Raw genomic sequence first — 20,140 nt, forward strand, 5'->3', positions numbered from 1 at the left:
AAGGATAAATAAAAACAATTGATTTTTGACTTTTACTGACATTGATGATGCCTTTTTACATCCCAAGAATAATAGAACAAAATGCATGTTTTTATTATTGTCTTTGGGTAAAATAAAACACTTCAAGACTTATTTGTGATTTTAATAACTGATTGTTTTGAAGTTTTCATTTTAATATTAACTATTCTGAGGAATCAAACAGGTGCGAATACTAACTAGTTGGCCAGTGGAGGGCAACAGTGTGCATGACGTGCCTCGAAAACGAAGAAGAGAAGGAATCTCTTTCCGTATGTTGAACTCTATTTCCCAGCGGCCTCTATAACCCAGCCTCCGATTCTCTTTACCTTGTCAGAGAGGCCTCTTTATACAATATTTCACAAGTTTAAGCGATCCTCAAAGATTGTGGTAAGTTTTTATTTTGTGTGGAGCAATTTCCTTTGACGATTTTGTGTGTCTCATTGACTTACAATCGGCACAAAATATAATAAATTCAAGTAACCCAAGCCTAGTCAAGTCGCAATCCGGCCAGTTTATCCGAAGGGAATGCAAATATAGTATTGTTGTCAGGGTTTAACAAAATATTGAATGAGTTTCATTCTTATTCGTTTACTAAAAATGCATGCCCGACTTACTTTCATGTTTATTGTTTTAGTTTTTGCTCAGCAGTGCTGGTGAAAAACAGCTAACTTGGCGCAGATGACTTAAACTTGTGCTGTTTAACTTGGTTATCTAACTTTCCCCCTTAACCGAAATACTTATAGCAACTAATACAATGTAATATAAAATATAGAGGCCGTCAATTTGCATTGGATTGTTTATGGTGCACTGTCGTCTGCAACTGCATCTGTCTCTGCCTGTCCTCATGATGGTTAATCGGCTTCAATCTATTTTTATCGATGCTGGGAGGACAACTGTTATCGTTGACGTTCAAATCGGGTCAGTTTATACAAGTAAGGCTTGCAGCATCCTCCACTGGCGGGTGTTAGGTGTTATGCCGAGAAATGCATCCCTGCCGAGACTTGCATCCCCTATCTACTATAACCATTTTTTCCTCGTTTTATCTCACTTTTATATCACTTTTCGGGAATAATGTAAATCACTTTTGAGAACTGTTATGCACTGTACCATAAAGCTTATTATGCTGAAATAAGCTTTATGGTAGAGTGCATAACAGTTTTAATACGAAAAATGCAAAATAAACACGTTACCTGCTCAAAAGTGATTTATATACGGTGTGCATTACCGTTCGATTACATTCACAACAAATACAAAGACAGATGGTTTGAATTGTATTACATTCCCAACAAATACAAAAGTGGGTGGTTTTGGTTGTATGTTCGCCATTACATTCCCGAAAAGTGAGATAAAACGAGGTAAAAGTGGTTATAGAGTGCTTCGAGGTCCTAATATTACCCACAATGCATTGCTTGCGGGCATTTTGGAAGTCAACAAAGCTTTTCACTTCATTCTTATTGTTCAGCGAACCAGTTAGATTCTACATTGTAATGCCGAATATGTGCGTTATTGTTGGCTGTTGTAGCCGAGGGGAAAAGGGTGGGAAGGGCTTCTTTAGACTTCCGAAGTGTGTTTACGATCAGGGGATTGAAGCTCAGGAGAAAAGTGAACGGCGAAGACGAATGTGGCTGGCAGCTATCAACCGGTCGAATTTGCCAAAGCTTGACTGTGTTCGTGTTTGTTCTGACCACTTTCTGACAGGTAAATTGAATTATTTATGATGTAGAAATAAATTTTAAAAAGGTTATGGAACATGTGTACTTCATGTACATCTGTCGACACCATTCAAGTATGGCTAGGTTAAATACTGTGTGCACAGACACATCCCGAACCCAACCAGACACAAATCTGTCGTAGGCTTCCATACTTTTGTAATTTTGAAAATCCTTCAGTTCACAAAAGGGACTTGGGTGGAAAATAAGATAGTTGACAAGTTCGATGTAAGTCACACACGGCAACAAATCGGGATCAGACTTCCAGTCCTTGTTTTTAATTTTGTAGGGATCCAATTTTCCAATAAAATGCAACTTCGCAGCGTACCACTCACGTGCTTCCTTGTCTAAACTCTCCACGTAGTTTTCCATAGTGTTGACAAAATCCGTACACAAACGAAGCTAGTTGAGTAAATAAATAGACAAACTGAGTAAATATTTGCTCCTCTCGCTATCACCGCTTGTAATCGACAGACTTCCAAGATGGCGGCACGAAGCCGTGTTACTATTTTTAGCACAAAGCGCGGAGCCCTCAGTTTGTCTACGGATTTTGTCAACCCTATGGAAAACTACGTGGAGAGTTTAGACAAGCAAGCACGCTGCGAAGTGGCATTTTATTGGAAAATTGGATCCCTACAAAATTAAAAACAAGGACTGGAAGTCTGATCCCGATTTGTTGCCGTGTGTGACTTACATCGAACTTGTTAACTATCTTATTTTCCACCGAAGTCCCTTTTTTGAACTGAAGGATTTTCAAAATTACAAAAGTATGGAAGTCCACGACAGATTTGTGTCTGGTTGGGTTCGGGATGTGTCTGTGCACAGAAGCGAAGGTGATGAAAACAAGACTGTGAAAGGGAAAGTTCTACATTCTCAGAGTTTGTCTCAGCCAAGTTTACAACCATGGATCATTGTTGACAAGTCATCATCGATTCTGTGTGCTCATTGCAACTGTGTTGCAGGTTTAGGGGAATGTTGTTCTCATGTTGCTTCCCTTTTGTTCTATGTTGAACAACCCGGGAAAGGCAACGCTTCTCCGAACGGCGCACCGGTGGCTAAGTTAGCTTAGCTTTCGGGGGCTTTAAATCCTCTATTGACGCGAGTTGATTGAGGAAAGGAGACTCTCTTTCCCTGAAACCGCGTTGAATTTCTCCACCAAAATAGTGTACGAATGAGAAACGGAGTTTTGTTCGGTTTTTAAATGTCGTTTTCGGCGAAATACCTCACATATATGTTATAAAAGTAGTTTGGGGTCGTCGAGCTGTTGTCATGAAGTACACATATCCCATAACCTTTTTAAAATTTATTCCTACATCATAAATAATTCAATTTACCTGTCAGAAAGTGATCAGAACAAACACGAACACAGTCAAGCTTTGGCAAATTCGACCGGTTGATAGCTGCCAGCCACATTCGTCTTCGTCGTTCACTTTTCTCCTGAGCTTCAATCCCCTGATCGTAAACACACTTCGGAAGTCTAAAGAAGCCCTTCCCACCCTTTTCCCCTCGGCTACAACAGCCAACAATAACGCACGTATTCGGCATTACAATGTAGAATCTAACTGGTTCGCTGAACAATAACAATGAAGTGAAAAGCTTTGTGGACTTCCAAAATGGGCGCCAGCAATGCATTGTGGGTAGAGGTAAGATCGGGCCAAAAAAAAGCACCCGAGCCCGACGCAGGCCCGAGGGGTATTAAACCCGACCCGGACCGAGCCCGACTAATTAACTGGATTTGCTGGCCCGGCCCGAAAGGGGCCCGAAATTACATATTTTATTTATAAGGAGGGGTGATTTATGATAACAAATTAAACTCTGCCTTTTGTTACAACATCTAGGCCTAAGTTAAATAAAACTGTATAAACACTTACATCTTTTATATTTCTGTGTCTGCACTGCAGATGTTACATTAAGCGACAATCTGTCATTGACGTTTTTTTTTTTTTGAGGTAGCGAAAACATTGAAGGGCGTCCGTCATTTTGACGACTTGATCATTGGGCCATAATCCACAGCAGCAGTAGTAGTACGTCCTTAAGATTTTAGCGCAGCACTTTCATTGAGGGGGTGTTGACGTGTTGTGCCCTTTTCCGACTCCTATGCAAATTCCCCCCCCCCCCTGATCGTATTCTATATAAAACGCTTATTAAAACAATAAAGCGAGCTAATTATAATAATTGGGAGATCCTAGTCTATATAACGCGTTTATTTAAACAATAAAGCGAATTTGCGGAGGGGAAGATTATTAAGAGGACAGCATTCACGTCACGTCACGTGCACAGAGCATGCTCTGGCTCCGTTAAAAGCAATTACAGCTCCTTCTCCGTTTTATCCAAATTATTTATTTTATAACAAGTATTCCTTGATCTAGTATCCATACATAGTTTAAGTATATATTTTTAATGAACATATATTTATAATTATTAATTAATTAAAAAAAAAAAAAAAAAAAAAAAAGCAGGACCGAACCCGACCCGACCCGACCGTATGACTGACATTTCAGGCCCGACCCGGCCCGAAATTGCCTCGGGTTCGGGTTCGGGCTCGGGCCATAAATCTTAGGTCTAATTGTGGGTAATCTTAGGACCTCGAAGCACTCTATAGTAGCCAAGGGATGCAAATCTCGCCGAGGATGCATTTCTCGGCATAACACCGGCAGGTCCTGTTGTTACTCCTAGTTCAGAAGGCCACTGAGTTCCAATCTGTTTTTTTTTTACCTTGTCCCAATTCTTTCCGTTTTTAATTAAGCTTTTTTTCTAGTGTGCCATCAAATCATTGTAGAATAAAATAACGTAAAATAAGCAAAGGGCGGGAAAAAAGGGATTACACGTTTGCGCTGGCGGTTTTCTTTTATTCTACAGTGAAAATGTTAAAAGTAAGAAAAGGTATGGACACCACCGTTAAATAACAAAAGAAAACTATAGACTATTGCACACAAACAGCTGTACAACATAAGATTTTATTACTTAAACATACTTAGAAAATGGACAGGGTGTATTTATGGTTTTATGTCTCTACTGACCCAGAGCTCTGCCTAATTGGTTATACATATATGAATAAAAGCATTTCACTAATCATTTCAATAATAAGTGAACAGTTGACTATTACAATTGCTTCTAGCTGCAGCCCTAAATTTTTGTATAGTAGAAGTACTATTTTTATGAATGTAATGCTGCCATTATGTGGTTCAGTTAGGGTTTCCTGTTTATTATTGGCTTCTCCGGCCCTCTTCTCATTTTTCAAAATCCTATAAAAAGGCTTATCATAAGAAAAACGGGGAAAAAAACACCTGAAACCTAAATTATCGTCTTATCACTTTTCAAGGTTGTCTAAATGACAATGGAGCCTTCAAGATGCCCAAGCAACCATACGTCAAATGTGGCTGGAGATTATTGTCACTGGGAGGTCAACGACAAGGTCAAACTGCATCGTTTTTTGTGCTATGGCTCGGAGGGAGATGTCTACACAACCGTGGAGGAGGCTCACCCCGGCGTAGCGCAAGCGGGAGCTCTGCTTTCCATGCTTGAGGAGGGCCGAGGTATTGAAGCGGTGAACGAAGTCAAAAGGTTTGCTCAAGATGGCTGTGCTGTCAGACTGGAACCCTGCATATTTGCGTTGGCGCTCTGCTCCCAGAAGGCCGATGCGCCGACCAAACATGCTGCATTTAATGCTGTGAAGGAAATTTGCCGGGATTCTGCTCATCTATTTTATTTCATTCAATATAAGAAGGAACTGAAAGAGGACATGAAGTGCGGAATTTGGGGGCGTGCCCTGAGGAAAGCCGTATCCGACTGGTACAATGAGCAGGACGCCCTGAGTCTCGCCGCAGTTGTGACTAGATGTAAACAGAGAGCGGGGTGGTCACACCAGGATGTACTCAGACTCGCTCACACCAAACCGGCTAATGAACGTAAGGTGCCATACATCCCATAGTGTGAATGAACATAATACGGTAATCCCTCAGCTTTTGCAGTTCATGGGGGGCAGAACCTCCCGAGATACGTGAAAATCTGCAAAGTAGAAACTTTTTTTTATTTATTGGTCTTAAACAAATCCAATTCACAGGCTCAATTTAACAAGTAAAGGTTCTGTACTTAAAAACATTCTTTTAATGAATAACTTCTGTACTGCCACATAATTTTAAGAATCTTTTTTTCTAATTTATCACTCAAATTTATGAATTAGGGATCTGATCTACTTCACTTTACTGCAAAATAATACTAAGAAGAAAAAAAAAAGGGTCAATTACACTCCTTAGCAGTAGACGGCATTAATGCCCTGCTCCATTTCTTCTACCTGTTCAGTCAATTGGCACGTTTAGGAGGGACCACATCTAATTTAATTGAGATCTTGGAGGTTTTACATATCCCTGCCCATAATAATGGGTCCCAGGAAAATTCTTATTAATGGAAAGAAAAAGAGGGAAACGATTACGAATTATGAAAGTACTGGTTGAAAAGTAAGGTTTTGAGTTTGTTTCTAATTTGTGGCTACTCTAAAGCAATTTAGGGGGTGCTTATACAGTATGTTATAGAGGCTTATATGTGACTATGTACAGTACTTGAAGTCGTTTTGGTTTTGCTTTTAATTTTGTTTTTTAAAATGAGGGTTATTTTATTCTTCTGTCTCTGGTTTAAGCTGAATCCATTCATTGGACAAATTTGAGAAGTGGAATTTTTTCTTGATTTGGTTTGCAGCTTGATAGGATTCGGGTTGCAGCTTGACTTCAGTGGACGGTCTTGAAGTCAGGCCAGTTGAGAAGCGGTGCTTTACATAATACTTTGCCATCATCACGTGGCCGTTATGGAAGACTGCATTTACCTGCTGGTTCTGTCCTTAAGAAATCAAATATTTTTGAAAATATGCCAGGGTGCCACTAGAGAGCACTAAGGACCCGAATGTGGCTGCTGAGCAGATTTAACGATATAAATCATCTTCCTCCCTTTAGCCAATCAGAATTGCAGAAAATGATGCACAATGAAAATCCGCAAGCATTGAACCAGCAATAACGGAAGCCCAAAGTAGCAAGGTGTCGCTTTATGTTTGATTAAAACTTCTGTTTTGAATAAGACTTGAATGTGGATGAATCACAAATTGAAGCAGTTGAGTGTGGACCACTCATATAGTCAGTAGAAATGCGCTGAGCATTCCACAGCACCGGGGCTTGAATGGAGGACACTCTCGAACCTGCGGATCCTTTCTTGACTCTTGGATCACGAGCAAACTAGCATTTTCTAAATGAAGACTCCGAGTAGGAACATAGGGGGGGGGGGGGGGGGGGGGGGTTTAAACAGCGAGAGAGAAGCCCGACCGGCCCAACCTAATGATTTACATTTTAAGCTCGAACCTGGCCCGGTATTAGGCCGGGTCGGGTTCGAGCCCGAGCCCAAGATCTTACCTCTACCGGGAGCCAATTCACGTTATCTAAAATCGGGGTAAAGCGATCAAATTTTCTTGTCTCAGTTAAAAGTCTCGCTGCAGCATTTTGTACCAGCTGCAGGCTCTTGATGCCTGACTTCAGGAGAGTCTGCTAATCGAGATAGGATGAAACAAACTCATCGATTATAATCTCAGCATCAGACTGGGACACAACATAGGGTAAATATTAGCAATTTTGCGAAAATGGGAAAAAAAGCTGTTCTATAGTATTCTTAACGTGTAACTGGAAGGACAGATTTGAGTCAAATGTGACACCTGAATTTTTGACTGAGTCACTCTGGGTGATATTACATTACTGTTACAATATTCAGAGCAGTGTTTGAGAACAAGTCACTACACTTAGATCAATAATTAACATTTCAGTCATCTGCAAAATTGTCTGATCAAACAGATGTTGAATTCGATGTATTTTTTTGTTTATTCAGAATATCTGAACAATCAAATATGGCAAAAAGTTAAAAATGACATCTGTTTTTTAGAATGACAAGAAACATGCCGTCTGCTGAATAATACAATTTACCGGTATGTTATTTTAAGGATTGTTTAGTTTAACTACCTTAACTAATAGAATACCTTAAAATAAATTACCTAAAATTATCCATCCATCCATTATTTGCACTGCTTATCCTCAGTAGGGTGCTGGAGTCCATCCCAGCTATCTTCGGGCAGTGGGCAGAGGACACTGAACCAGTTGCCAGCCAGTCGTAGTGTGTCCCCTGCCCACTGCCCAAGGATAGCTGGGATGGGCTCCAGCATCCCCACGACCCTACTGATGAAAATCGGTGCAGATAATAGAATGGAATCTCAATAAATGACTTGTATCATTTCATTTTTCTTCCACACTACCCTAGGGGCATGTATTGCTACTGTTAAGTTTTTCTTTTGTGAAGATATTGTGTCATAGTATTGTAGACTATTGTTGATAGAAATATGAATAATAGTCACACCTAACCAAAAATAAATTATATGAACCCTGAATATTACTTATTTCTGTTGTTCTTAAAGGTGTGCTCTTTTTGTTTTACTCCTTCAGCTATTGCCTTAGTTAGCAAATATGTTGCAAAAGGATGGAAAGAAGTCCAACTGTCCTACGCCAACAAAGAGAACACAGAGGAGATTGTCAAAGTGCTTTCATATCTTCAAACGCTTGAGAAGGTGAAGCACAGTTGCGATGAAACGGAAGTCATTAATTTGATTGAGGAGCACAAACTGGAAAAGGACCAGCTTCTTACCGACCATCTCAAGTCAAAATTGGTAAGTCAAGTTGCGCTATTGCGACACGTAATACAATGATCTTTAGTGTTAATTTGGTTCGCGTTAACCTAACCACCCCCTACTCCATGTTGGATCTTCAACAGTTAAGCTTTTGTACATAGTTGATCTTTTGGTTCTTTTTTTAGGTTTGGAGGGCACTGATAAAGGAAATGCCACTTCAATCCGTTCTCCAGATTTTAGGCAAGATGACAGCCAAAAATGTACTGCAACCAGGGGCATCAGAAACCCAAGATCTGTGTGAGAGAATCCAAACTGAGGCAGCGTCAAAGAAGGTAAGAGACTTTGACCTTGTCATATGTAGACATGTGTTATCTTGTTTGACTGTTTTTCCTTTGTGTTGATTTTTTTCAGGCAAGGATTCACCCCTTTAGTATACTCTTGGCTTCTGAACATTACAAAAGAGGGCATGGTCATCAGGGTAAAACTAAATGGGCTGTAGATGGCAGCATACTGAAAGCCCTGGAAGTTGCCTTTTATAAGAGTTTCTCGGTAGGTTCTGTAATTAAAATGAAGAAAATCCAAAGGCATTAGCCAGCAATAGTGTTCTTTTCCAGAATGTTGAGCCAGTCGGGAGAAGCTTTGTTGTGGCTGTGGATGTAAAGTCATCGCTGAACAGTGTTGTTCCGGGGACAGCAATTGGCACAGAAGTCGCTGCTGCACTTATTACAATGGTAAGACGATTGTCTTTCAATAAAGGAAACGTATGTCTGCTGTACGGTTTATTTGAACTGCCTTCAAAGAGTACTTACTTCCGGCGCCGTCACGAATGGCAGCCACTCCAGCAAGCTCCCGTGTATTTTCGCTACTTTTGTGATTTATTTATTTGTTTAGTTATTTTTGCTTACTTTATCAGTGCCTTGCAACACTTGGATTACTTTCTATCCTATGGATATGGGTTTCAACTCGCAAAAATACGTATATTCAAGAAACCTACTCCTCGACCTGAGGAACTCTCGAGCCGGCACGGTCCCTTTTTTACCTACCGAGGTAAGGCGACCCTACCGGGGTTGCAGAGCCGGTGCTAAAGTAAAGGCTAAGCGGCTAGCGGCGAAGTGGCGATATAAGCCCACGGTACCGTCCATAATCATGGGGAATGTCAACTCCCTACCGAATAAGATCGACGAACTGGCTGTGCTTGTGAAAGACATCAAAGCATACAGGGAGTGCAGCTTGCTTTGCTTTACGGAAACGTGGCTCACGCCTAGCATCACGGACGCTAACATCGCGCTAAACGGCTTCTGCGCTGTTCGGGCTGACAGAGGGACAAAAGTCAGTGGGAAGCGCAAAGGAGGGGGACTGGCTATCTACGTGAACTCGAGGTGGTGTAACCCCGGGCATGTAAAAACCAAGATTTCTATCTGCTGCCGTGATGTCGAACTTTTGGCTGTAAGTCTCCGTCCCTATTACATGCCCAGAGAGTTCGGACACGCCATTGCTGTCATTGTTTACATCCCTCCGCGCGCTGATGCGGAAGTAGCGTGTGACGTCATCCACTCCGCGGTGGCAAAACTCCAGACACAACACCCGGAGGCTGCAATGTTAATCTCAGGGGACTTCAACCACGTGACTCTTGATAAGACACTGCCCTCTTTCGTCCAGTATGTGAACTGCAAGACCAGGGGAAATAGGACTATTGACCTTCTGTATGCGAATATAAAAAATGCATACAGCGCTAAACCACTGCCTGCCCTTGGAAAAGGAGACCACAACCTCATTCTGCTTAAACCACAGTACAAACCAAGAGTGAGGAGGCTACCAACAACCACACGCTCATTTAGAAAATGGTCCACCGAGGCAGAGCAGGCTCTGAGAGACTGCTTTGGATGTACGGACTGGGATGTCCTGCTAGGGTCCAGCAGTGGTGACATTGAGGAGATGGCAAACTGCACTACTGACTACATTAAGTTCTGCATGGACAATGTTGTTCCGACAAAGACTGTACGCTGCTATGCCAACAACAAGCCCTGGATCACGAGAGACATCAAGTGCCTTCTGAACCAAAAGAAGAGGGCCTTTAAAAATGGTGATCATCAGGAGCTAAAACGAGTACAGAAGGAGCTCAAAGTCCAGCTCCGGAAAGGGAAGGAGCAGTACAGGAGGAAGTTGGAGAAAAAGCTGCTGAACAACAACATGAAGGAGGTGTGGGAAGGGATGAAAACAATTACTGGCTGCAGCACCAAGCAGGGAGTGGCTGTGGATATAGATGTGGGGCGAGTCAACCAGTTGAACAACTTTTTCAACAGGTTTGACCACTCCGCCTCATCCTCACCCCTGAGTTGTGCAGCTGTCCTTCCCCCTCCCCCTCTGCACACTAGCATGGAAGACATCCCCCCACTAAAAATAACTTCAGCCCAGGTGTGTGGGGAGCTGAGAAGGCTACGAACCAGCAAGGCAGCTGGTCCGGATGGAATATCCCCCCGACTGCTGAAAGCCTGTGCGTCTGAGCTGGGAGACCCTCTACAGCGCATCTTCAACCTGAGCCTTGAACAGGGGAGGGTCCCTCAGCTGTGGAAAAAATCCTGCATCATCCCAGTCCCAAAGAAATCAAGACCAGAGGAACTCAACGACTTCAGGCCAGTCGCCCTGACATCACATGTGATGAAGACCATGGAGCGGCTGCTGCTGCACCACCTGAGGCTACAGGTCCGTCACGCCATCGACCCACTGCAATTTGCTTACCAGGAGAAGGTGGGAGTGGAGGATGCTATATTATACATGTTACACCGATCCCTCTCTCACCTGGATAGGGCGAAGGGGGCTGTGAGGATTACATTTTTGGACTTCTCTAGTGCCTTCAATACCATACAGCCTCTGCTACTGAGTAGGAAATTGACAGAGATGGGAGTTAGCTCACACCTTGTAGAATGGATTACTGACTACCTGACAGGCAGACCGCAGTATGTGAAACAGGGGGGCTGTACATCGGACACCGTGGTTAGCAGCACAGGATCTCCGCAGGGGACCGTTCTCTCTCCGTTCCTATTCATTCTATATACATCGGACTTTAAGTACAACTCTGAGTCCTGCCATGTGCAAAAGTTTGCCGATGACACTGCGATCGTGGGATGTATCAGAAACGGGCAGGAGGAGGAGTACAGGAAATTGATTCAGGACTTTGTCCGATGGAGCGACGCAAACCACCTGCACCTAAACACCACCAAGACCAGAGAGATGGTGGTGGACTTCAGGAGAACCAGAACTCACCCGGTTCCTGTAACCATCAAGGGAGAATGTGTAGAATTTGTCCAGACCTACAAATACCTGGGTGTGCAGCTGGACAACAAACTGGACTGGACTGCCAACACAGAAGCTCTATGTAGGAAAGGGCAAAGCCGACTTTACTTCCTCAGAAGGCTGGCCTCCTTCAACATCTGCAAAAAGCTCCTGAAAATATTCTATGAGACAGTAGTGGCAAGCGCCCTCTTCTATGCGGCAGCGTGTTGGGGAGGCAGCATCAAGAAGAAGGATGCCTCTCGTCTCAATAAACTGGCTAGGAAAGCGAGCTCTGTTGTGGGCAAAGAGCTGGACAGCCTAACAACAGCAGCTGAGAGACAGGCACTGAAAAAGCTGAGGTCAATCATGGACAATCCATCGCATCCGCTTCACAGCATTATCTCCGGACAGAAGAGCAGTTTCAGTGACAGACTGCTGTCACTGTCTTGTACTACGGACAGACTGAAGAGTTCTTTTCTTCCTCATGCCATGAGGCTCTTTAACTCCACCCGGCAGAGTAAAGGCCCACATTAAACCACACCACCTACATTGGATCTTACTGCATTATGTGTAGCACTATTTAGTTAATCTATATAACATGCTAAAGTGGGCATTTGCACGTCACACTGGGTATTTGTATATTGTTTTTCTTTTGGCTTTATTATTGTATTGTTCTCAGCTCAGGGATGCTGCTGGAAATGTGAATTTCCCTTAGGGGATGAATAAAGTATCTATCTATCTATCTATCTATCTAAAGTCAAATAATAGGTCAATGGACATGCCAGGACTTCTAGAGAATTCCATTGATGATATCACAATTTTAGCCAAGTGGCTCATTGAAAGACAGATGAATGGGGAAATTATTTCCTTTTACTTCAAGCTTCATTCTATTCCTGCCATTGACATGAATTCCTATCTTGTAAGATGCTTAACTCATTTACAGGCTAAGGAAAATCTTTTTCTCACATTGTTTCTTCCAGTCTTTATCAACTTTCTTTTGAAAGAAAAACAGAATATGTCAGCATTTGGCGTCAATTTTGAATTTTGGATGAGTCCTCTTTGCATAAAACGAAAACCTCAATTGATCTTGAGACCCCATGTTCATCCATTGGATGTATGGTCATAATGTTAAATGTACTCAATCTGTGTCACATATAGAAAGGTAAACACTGGTTGTATACACTGCTAAATTTGTAATGTTTTTTTTTATTTTGTTAAATTAAAAATCAATAATATTAAGTAGGGCTGCCATTAACAATTGTTTTCATAATCGATTCATCAGTCGATCATTTTTTGATGAATCGGTTTTCTTGAACTCATTTATAATTTCCTACTCTTTAATTACATATTGAAGTTTTGGACAGGTAGAATAATAGTGCACAAAACAACAGAATGTTGTATGATATGAAACAACAGAAACATGTTTGTCAATTAACTTGACAATAAACGAAAATACATATAAACATATGTTATACTTCTGCTAATATGTTAGATACGCCTTTCCTACCACCTTATCCAAAGATCGTATTATATTTTAATTTTATGTGTAGCAATTTGTTTTATCTGCAAAATTAAATCAAAAAGTTAAACACACTTTTCAAAATGTCGTCAACAAATAAGAATGATATATACTATGCTTAAGAATCTGCCCCTGTGTAGAATTAAACATGTGATTATTCATAATTTTTCTTTTTACTTTATTTATTTTGTTTACTTATTTTCCCAAAAATTTTTCTGTACCTTTGTTTCCTCGAGAATTGTTATGTTAGTTTTATGATGAAACATCCATCCATCCATCCATTATCTGCACTGCTTATCCTCAGTGGGGTCGCGGGGGTGCTGGAGCCCATCCCAGCTATCCTCGGGCAGTGGGCAGGGGACACCCTGAACTGGTTGCCAGCCGGTCGCAGGGCACACAGAGACCGACAACTCACTCGCTCGTTCACACCTAGGGACAATTTGAACCGGCCAATTAACCTGACATGCATGTTTTTGGAATTGGTAAGGAAACCGGAGTGCGCGGAAGAAACCCACGCAAGCATGGGGAGAACAAACTCCACACAGGAGGTTCGATCTCATGATCTCAGAACTCTGCCGTACACGCGCTAGCCACTGCGCCGTCGTGCTGCACTATGATGAAACAGTCAATTGAGTTGAAACTTTCATGCCAATTTTGTTTGTAATGAAGTAATGTTCAATAAAACAGACCTTTTTAAAAAAAGTAAGGTCTTGGCACCCTCTGCCAGACTAAAGTGGTACTACAACTTTCAGCGTCAAAAAAGAATTGTGAATACTCGTATTTGCATTGATTTAACGTACTTAGTGGCTCATAAATCACGTGATACAACGAATCAAACAATCAATATTAATCACATTTTTGGATTAGTTGTTGCAACCCCAATATTAAGCTGTTTTTAGCAATATCAAGGGTGACCATTTTTAGACTTTGAGGAAGAAATGTAGATGACATTGAAGTTGCCAAAGGCCTCCGTTAACAACAAATCATGGTTCACCAGTTTTCTGACGCAGAGCCATGCTTTGTTATTAGCGGAAGCCTGAGCAACTGCAATGTTATGTTTGCTGACGGCAAGACTCAAATCGGTTGCCACGAGGAATGGATAAAAACAGGTAGATTTAGCTTCTTAGCCAATTTTGTAGATTCAACATGGCATAATTTGATCAACAGGGGCGCATATAACATATTGATGAATAAAATTATTTAGGTTCACTTCTATTTATACCCTTTTTTCTTTTAGGTAAACTAAGTTTGAAACTGTGGTTTACCTCTGTTGATTATCTGACTAGTTATTTTCATATTACTATTCCTGTTATGAATACTATTACAAGTGTATGGGTTCTGTTGGCTAGCTGTCATTTATAGTCGTGCGATGTTTTGATATGTTGAAATTATTTGGATGTAGATACCATAAATTCAAAGCTGGAATTCTCTACTTCAGCGAGCCCTTCCATTACAAGTACCTTTTCTTTTCACGTCCACCCCAGGTGTTTGTAAGGGCAGAGGCGGATACCAATGTACTGGCTTACTCCGAAGGTGTTTTGGAGCTATGCTCTATATCCTCCGAAATGACTCTTGCCCAAACAACAAATGAAATAATAAAGGTAACCTCTCTGTAAAGATACATCAGCTTGTGCTGGGCTACTGTGTGGCACACTAGCTGCTTTTTTCCTTGTCGCTGATTGTATTGTACTCTTGGGCTGTGACACTTGTATATGCCGGTAATTGCATGTTCCAGATCCCTGGAGGAAGCACAGACTGCACTCTACCCATCAAATGGGCCTCTGAGAATCAGAAAGCTGTGGATGTGTTCCTCATTTTAACCAACAACCCGTTGTGGCCTTTCTCTGCAAACCCGTTGGAATCACTCAAGAAATACAGAGAAGTAACATTCATTTAGTTTCTATACTTATTTTTGTTAAAAATATTGAAAGTTCGGGTTGGGTCCCCCATTAGAAATGTCCATTTTTAGTAGTCAGTCTGGATGATTATGATGTGAATCCAATCTAAACAACAAATCTCACCCAATACACATTTATTTGAAGACGGTTGCATTGATTAAACAAATGTGTAAAATATTCAGACATGTATTACCTGATTTTAAAAGTGTTGTATCATAAAGGTATAACTTTGAGTTCTTGCAAAATAATACTAATAATGATTAGTAACTATTGACTTGAGAGGTGTTGTTAAAGGATAGTAGGATTGTGGACGCGTTCTTAAGGATGGGCTGGGCACCCGCATGATGCGGCAGGGGTAAATCAGTGGAAGCTGTCGGGCCCTGCTGTTGATCAAGAGTGTGTTGCAGGGATCAGAATTTTCCGCGGATTTCCGCTGATTTCCGCTGATTTTGAACCCCAAAGGTCATTCCCGTGAATCGTCTAAATTCGATGAGAAAATATTTTGGGGGGGTGAGGTATGATACGTGACTGTTTCATCACCCCAAGTTAGCAGAGATCGCGAGAAAAATTGGCAAAAAGAAGCGCAGCGCATTAGATCTATAACACATCACAAATAGATCGACTCCTACCATTGGTCGATAGGTTCGCTGATAACCAATCAGCGGAGCTTTTGTTCAGAGCATTGGCTTTCTCAAACATGGCGCTCCTTCCGGTCTTTTCAAACGGTGAAATGAGTGTTTGAAAAAGTAAATATGAAAATACTAAGAAAAGAAGGCGAGGCTTTTGTCTCCGAGATTGATAAAGGAATCAAGAATAAATTTAAGTGGTCATGGCTGGAGAAGACTGTCACAGACTGACATGTATTTTCTTTAAGTATGTTCAGTTTGTGCATTCTATTTTCAAATTAATGATGAATGGTTATTAATGTATATATTTTTATATATATTGTTGATTAATAGCTAAATACAAGGTCCATCTTCATCATCAAAACACAACAACAATGGTGATGGTTGTAACATTGTAATCCCCCAATTGTTTAAAACATCTTAAAACTGAAAAAAATACATGGTTTCTGTTTTGTTGGATTTAATTCATTCTAGTGCAATTTTCACATAGCAAATAAGATAAATGCTGTTGGCTTCAGGGGGGCTTCGCCCCCCCTGAGCCCCACACCGGGCTCCGCCCTGGCTATTTCAGCTGAAAATGAAAATCTCCATTCTGATCCCTGGTGTTGTGTCACCCTGACCCGAGTGACATGGCCGCTTTCTGGTGTCCCATTTCAACTGGAGGGACGAAAGCATGACCAACTTAGGTGCCGGTGTGCCTAACTTGTTTGGGTGTTTGGGCAATTGGGTTGGCCATAGTCCCAAAAATTTGGTGTGTGTTTTTTGCAAAAAAAAAATTTCTTCTTTGTTATTGGATATGTTTGTCTTGCTGTCGGTCACCCCTCTTGAGGGATATGACCAAGGTAGGTAGGTAGGTAGGTAGGTAGGTAGAAAACTATTGACTCATAATTAGCACCAGCTTTGAGTTATCAAAATTTCTACACTCACTTTCACAGTTAATCAACTTTTCAAATGATGGACTTTTAAAATGATGGAATGGATTCAGATAATAAAGAGCTCTCTCAATGAACTGGAGTTGCTTTAATGTGCCTCTGTAGGGTTGGTACATCAACGCGGTTTACTGGAAAGACTTGACGCAACTTAGGCACTTACCCGTCGCCAGGTCTAATGTGAGCCAGATGAACAGCAGTCTTCCCATATGTCATGAAATACAAATTTGTATATATATTACATAAACCAGCCAGGTATCAAAATCTCCTTTTAGTAAAATTCTCTGTTTTGAAGTCAAAATGGGGGACCTATGTGAACCATGTGGATCCAAGGAGGGAATGTTTTGAGGGGAACGGGTTATTCTGATTTCATTGGTCTTTGATAGTGTTTCCCATAGAATTTTTCAAGAGCCCGGTGGGTGGACAATTTAGGGGGTTAAGGAGTGTGCCCAGGGGCGTAACCCTTGATTTATACTCATATTGGTGATTTAGTAGATTACAGTATAAAATGTCAGTACCACTGCTATTATGATTGCTGCTATGTCATGATGCTGGTTCCTCTCTGATAGTTTACAAAAGGTTTTTCTTATTCCTGTCAACCTCAGCCAATTGTTCCCCTTAATAAGGATTTCAATTACAGACCTTGCCCTACTTACGAACGAGTTTCCGGACGATCGTTCGTAAGTTGAAATTGTTCGTAAGTTGCTTAAGGGCTACATATTGTATGGAATGTATGTTTAAGTTGTATATAAGTATGTTTAAGGCTTGTATAGGTAACCTGTATTGTTTTGTACTGAAAAATAAACATTTAATAAAATAAAACTCTAAAATAATAAAAAAATAAAGTTAAGTTTAACTCTCTTTTGGAAGATGAGCTTCAAGAGTTAGGCAACTTACTCCTCTGTGGTAGAAAGTGGCCGAAAAAAGCGGTCCAACCATTTTCTCAACCGCACCAAGCTTTCCTACTCCACTTTCATTTCAAAAGAAACGGCTCGCCTCTTCTTTACACTTTACACCAACCATATTGGTTGCATGCACTAGATATTGAACAATAAAAATGTCAAAGTTCTTAGCGTGATGGAGACACAGTATAGTATGTTTCCACACAAACTGGGAAGAGGAAGCCGGATGTCTTCTTTGGGGTCGATGCTGGGTGAGCTCTCACAGCTCCACACGCTGGTAGCAGCGGAAAGAAGCGCTACAGTACTGTCCTGTACCCGGAAAACGGTGCACATACTATAAAATCTAACTTACAGCAATGTCCAAATATTTTTTGACATTCCCCCAAAGAATTTTGTATCTACCATTTTTCTTAACCTGAATGTTCGTAAGTAGGGGAGCGTCTGTACTTTATTAAGTGATGACAAAACCTTACAAACACAACGCTATACTTATTTATTATGTAGAACAAAAAAATGAGTTTTTTATTTTAATTTGAATTCTCATACCATAAAATGTATACGGTGTTCACAATTTGAAATTATAAGAAACTGTGAAATATGGGTAAAAGGTATCAGTTGACACGTACGTCAATGAAAAGTTCAACCCATTAGTGATAAGAATTCTGTTGGGTTTTTTTATTGTTTTTTTTTTTAGATAACCATCTCTTTCAGGTCAGCTCCCGAATGGCTCTTTAGATTTTTTTGTTGCTTTAACCTATATACTACGAATAATAGTGTGACATTATGCATGATATGAATGAATAAATAAAAACGTATTATGTACTTTCTTATGCTAGCCTTTATTTTTTCACTCTACAGTTAACTTAATTATTTATTTATTTATATATACGAAGAAATGTTAAAGTCAGACAACACAGAGTTTCTGAAAACAAACAAACTGGCCTTCCTTTGTACCAGACAACAAAGTGCCACCTAGCGGTCCAATTTGACACATAGGGGCTTTAATGAGACACCTTACCCGGAGATATGGGAAACACTGTCACACATTACTCCTTAAGATGGTTGTCCCAATTTTGGCTGGGAAATACCCTGTAATGAATGACTTTGATTTTTTCTTGATTATGATTACTCTTTTTTTATACCGTATATCATTTGTACCTGTATATACATTGTCTCTACAGAAATCGGGATGCATTTCCAAGATGGTGATCTGTGTGCTGAGGTCCGTAGAACAAGCAACATTGGAAACGGAGGACCGCGGTCTCCTGAGTATCAGCGGCTTTGACCTTGGAGCTTTTACCGTCATTCGTAACCTTGCACAGGACTTACTATGAAAGAGTTAATTCACTGGTTAGCATCGTTTGACATTGGGGACCATGGTCAACAAACATGGTTTATGTTCAATATAATGCTTAAAATGCAGTTAACCAAAAAGTCATCTTTTCCGTTTGAGTATTTTGTTGCTGACCGATTTCATGTCCAGCAGGCTGGACGACATCTTTCAATTTTTTTTATTTTTATTTTTATTTTTATTTTTCCAATTTAGGCATGATTCTGTTTTATATTGTTGAATGTTTGAAGGTTCTACAATAAACAATGTACAGTTTGTGTTGTGAGGATTAAGGGTGAATTGCTCAAGGGCTGTCGAATTCATCACATGAGCTTTTTTGTCTGCGTTTAAGGCTAGTGAACAGGAGCATGTCATTTATCAGCATCTTTTGTACCAACAATACTGGCATCCATGGGAACATTGTGCTTTGTCCTAACCTTGATATTGATTTCACACAGCTACATGTATCCATTCAGTTTTTCTGTTGCAAATTTGTTCCCCCAGTGCTGCACTTTTATCTCTACTTTGTACAGTCTTGAAGACTGGCCTCTCTATAAATATAGACGAAACTGCTTGGTCACTATCATAATATTTTGTGTTAATGTATGTTTGACTAATCAAACACATTTAGAACCAATGTAGAGCATATAATAATATTATCAGAATGAACAATGACTCAAATATTTGCTAAAAAAAAAACATTGTATTGGTGCTCCTTATTACAGTCATGCATTTTGAAGGGTTTAACTATTTTTGTTTTGTGTGGGTTGTGTGAAACTGAACCTGCCAGTCAGAATTGGAGTAGTTCTGTATACTGTGTTATATTTGGGATTTTTGTGTAATTCATCCAGAGGTGAATATAGGGTAGTTAGCACCAGTTTACACCCAGCGGAAAATGTTCTGTAGGATTCGTGGGAGGTAAACGCTACTAACCTATACGGCCCATTATGAAGAAAAAAAGAAGAATGTAATTTAAGAATAAATGTGTCTTTATCCAAGTGGGTAGCGAGATGTACATTTCCTCCAATAAAGAATGTGTGGGTTTTACTTTATAGTCTACAAGTTGCTGCCCCTCTAACGGTATGGGTTCATGAAAATAGTCACGGCATATATGTTTATTGGTCTGAAAGAAAAACTAGCATCAAACAACACTACAAACCTATCAAAGTATGAATGACAATTTTCGCAAAAATATACGTTTGTTCATTTTTATTGCATTTAACTGTGGTGCTGATGTGAGCCTAATAAATACACTATTCACATTCTAATACCTGCATGTGTATA

General features: G+C 40.6%; 2 protein-coding genes across 2 annotated transcripts in view; one reads left to right on the top strand and one right to left on the bottom strand.

The window, feature by feature from the left end:
• The window catches only part of dpp6b (dipeptidyl-peptidase 6b), a 697,001-nt gene that overhangs the window by 100,545 nt on the left and 576,316 nt on the right, over positions 1–20,140 (bottom strand). The gene's annotated exons all lie outside the window — the stretch shown is intronic.
• Positions 292–20,098, top strand: ro60 (Ro60, Y RNA binding protein). Its single transcript, XM_088337709.1, has 9 exons — positions 292–405; positions 5,050–5,635; positions 8,198–8,418; positions 8,565–8,711; positions 8,791–8,928; positions 8,994–9,110; positions 14,656–14,772; positions 14,907–15,053; positions 18,708–20,098. The coding sequence occupies exons 2-9, from the start codon at positions 5,059–5,061 to the stop codon at positions 18,858–18,860; spliced, it is 1,617 nt and encodes a 538-aa protein (XP_088193835.1). The 5' UTR covers positions 292–405; positions 5,050–5,058; the 3' UTR covers positions 18,861–20,098.

Source organism: Urocampus carinirostris, chromosome 1 (genome assembly GCF_059441175.1).
Source record: "Urocampus carinirostris isolate Australia breed hairy pipefish chromosome 1, RoL_Ucar_1.0, whole genome shotgun sequence".
Lineage (NCBI taxonomy): Eukaryota > Metazoa > Chordata > Actinopteri > Syngnathiformes > Syngnathidae > Urocampus > Urocampus carinirostris.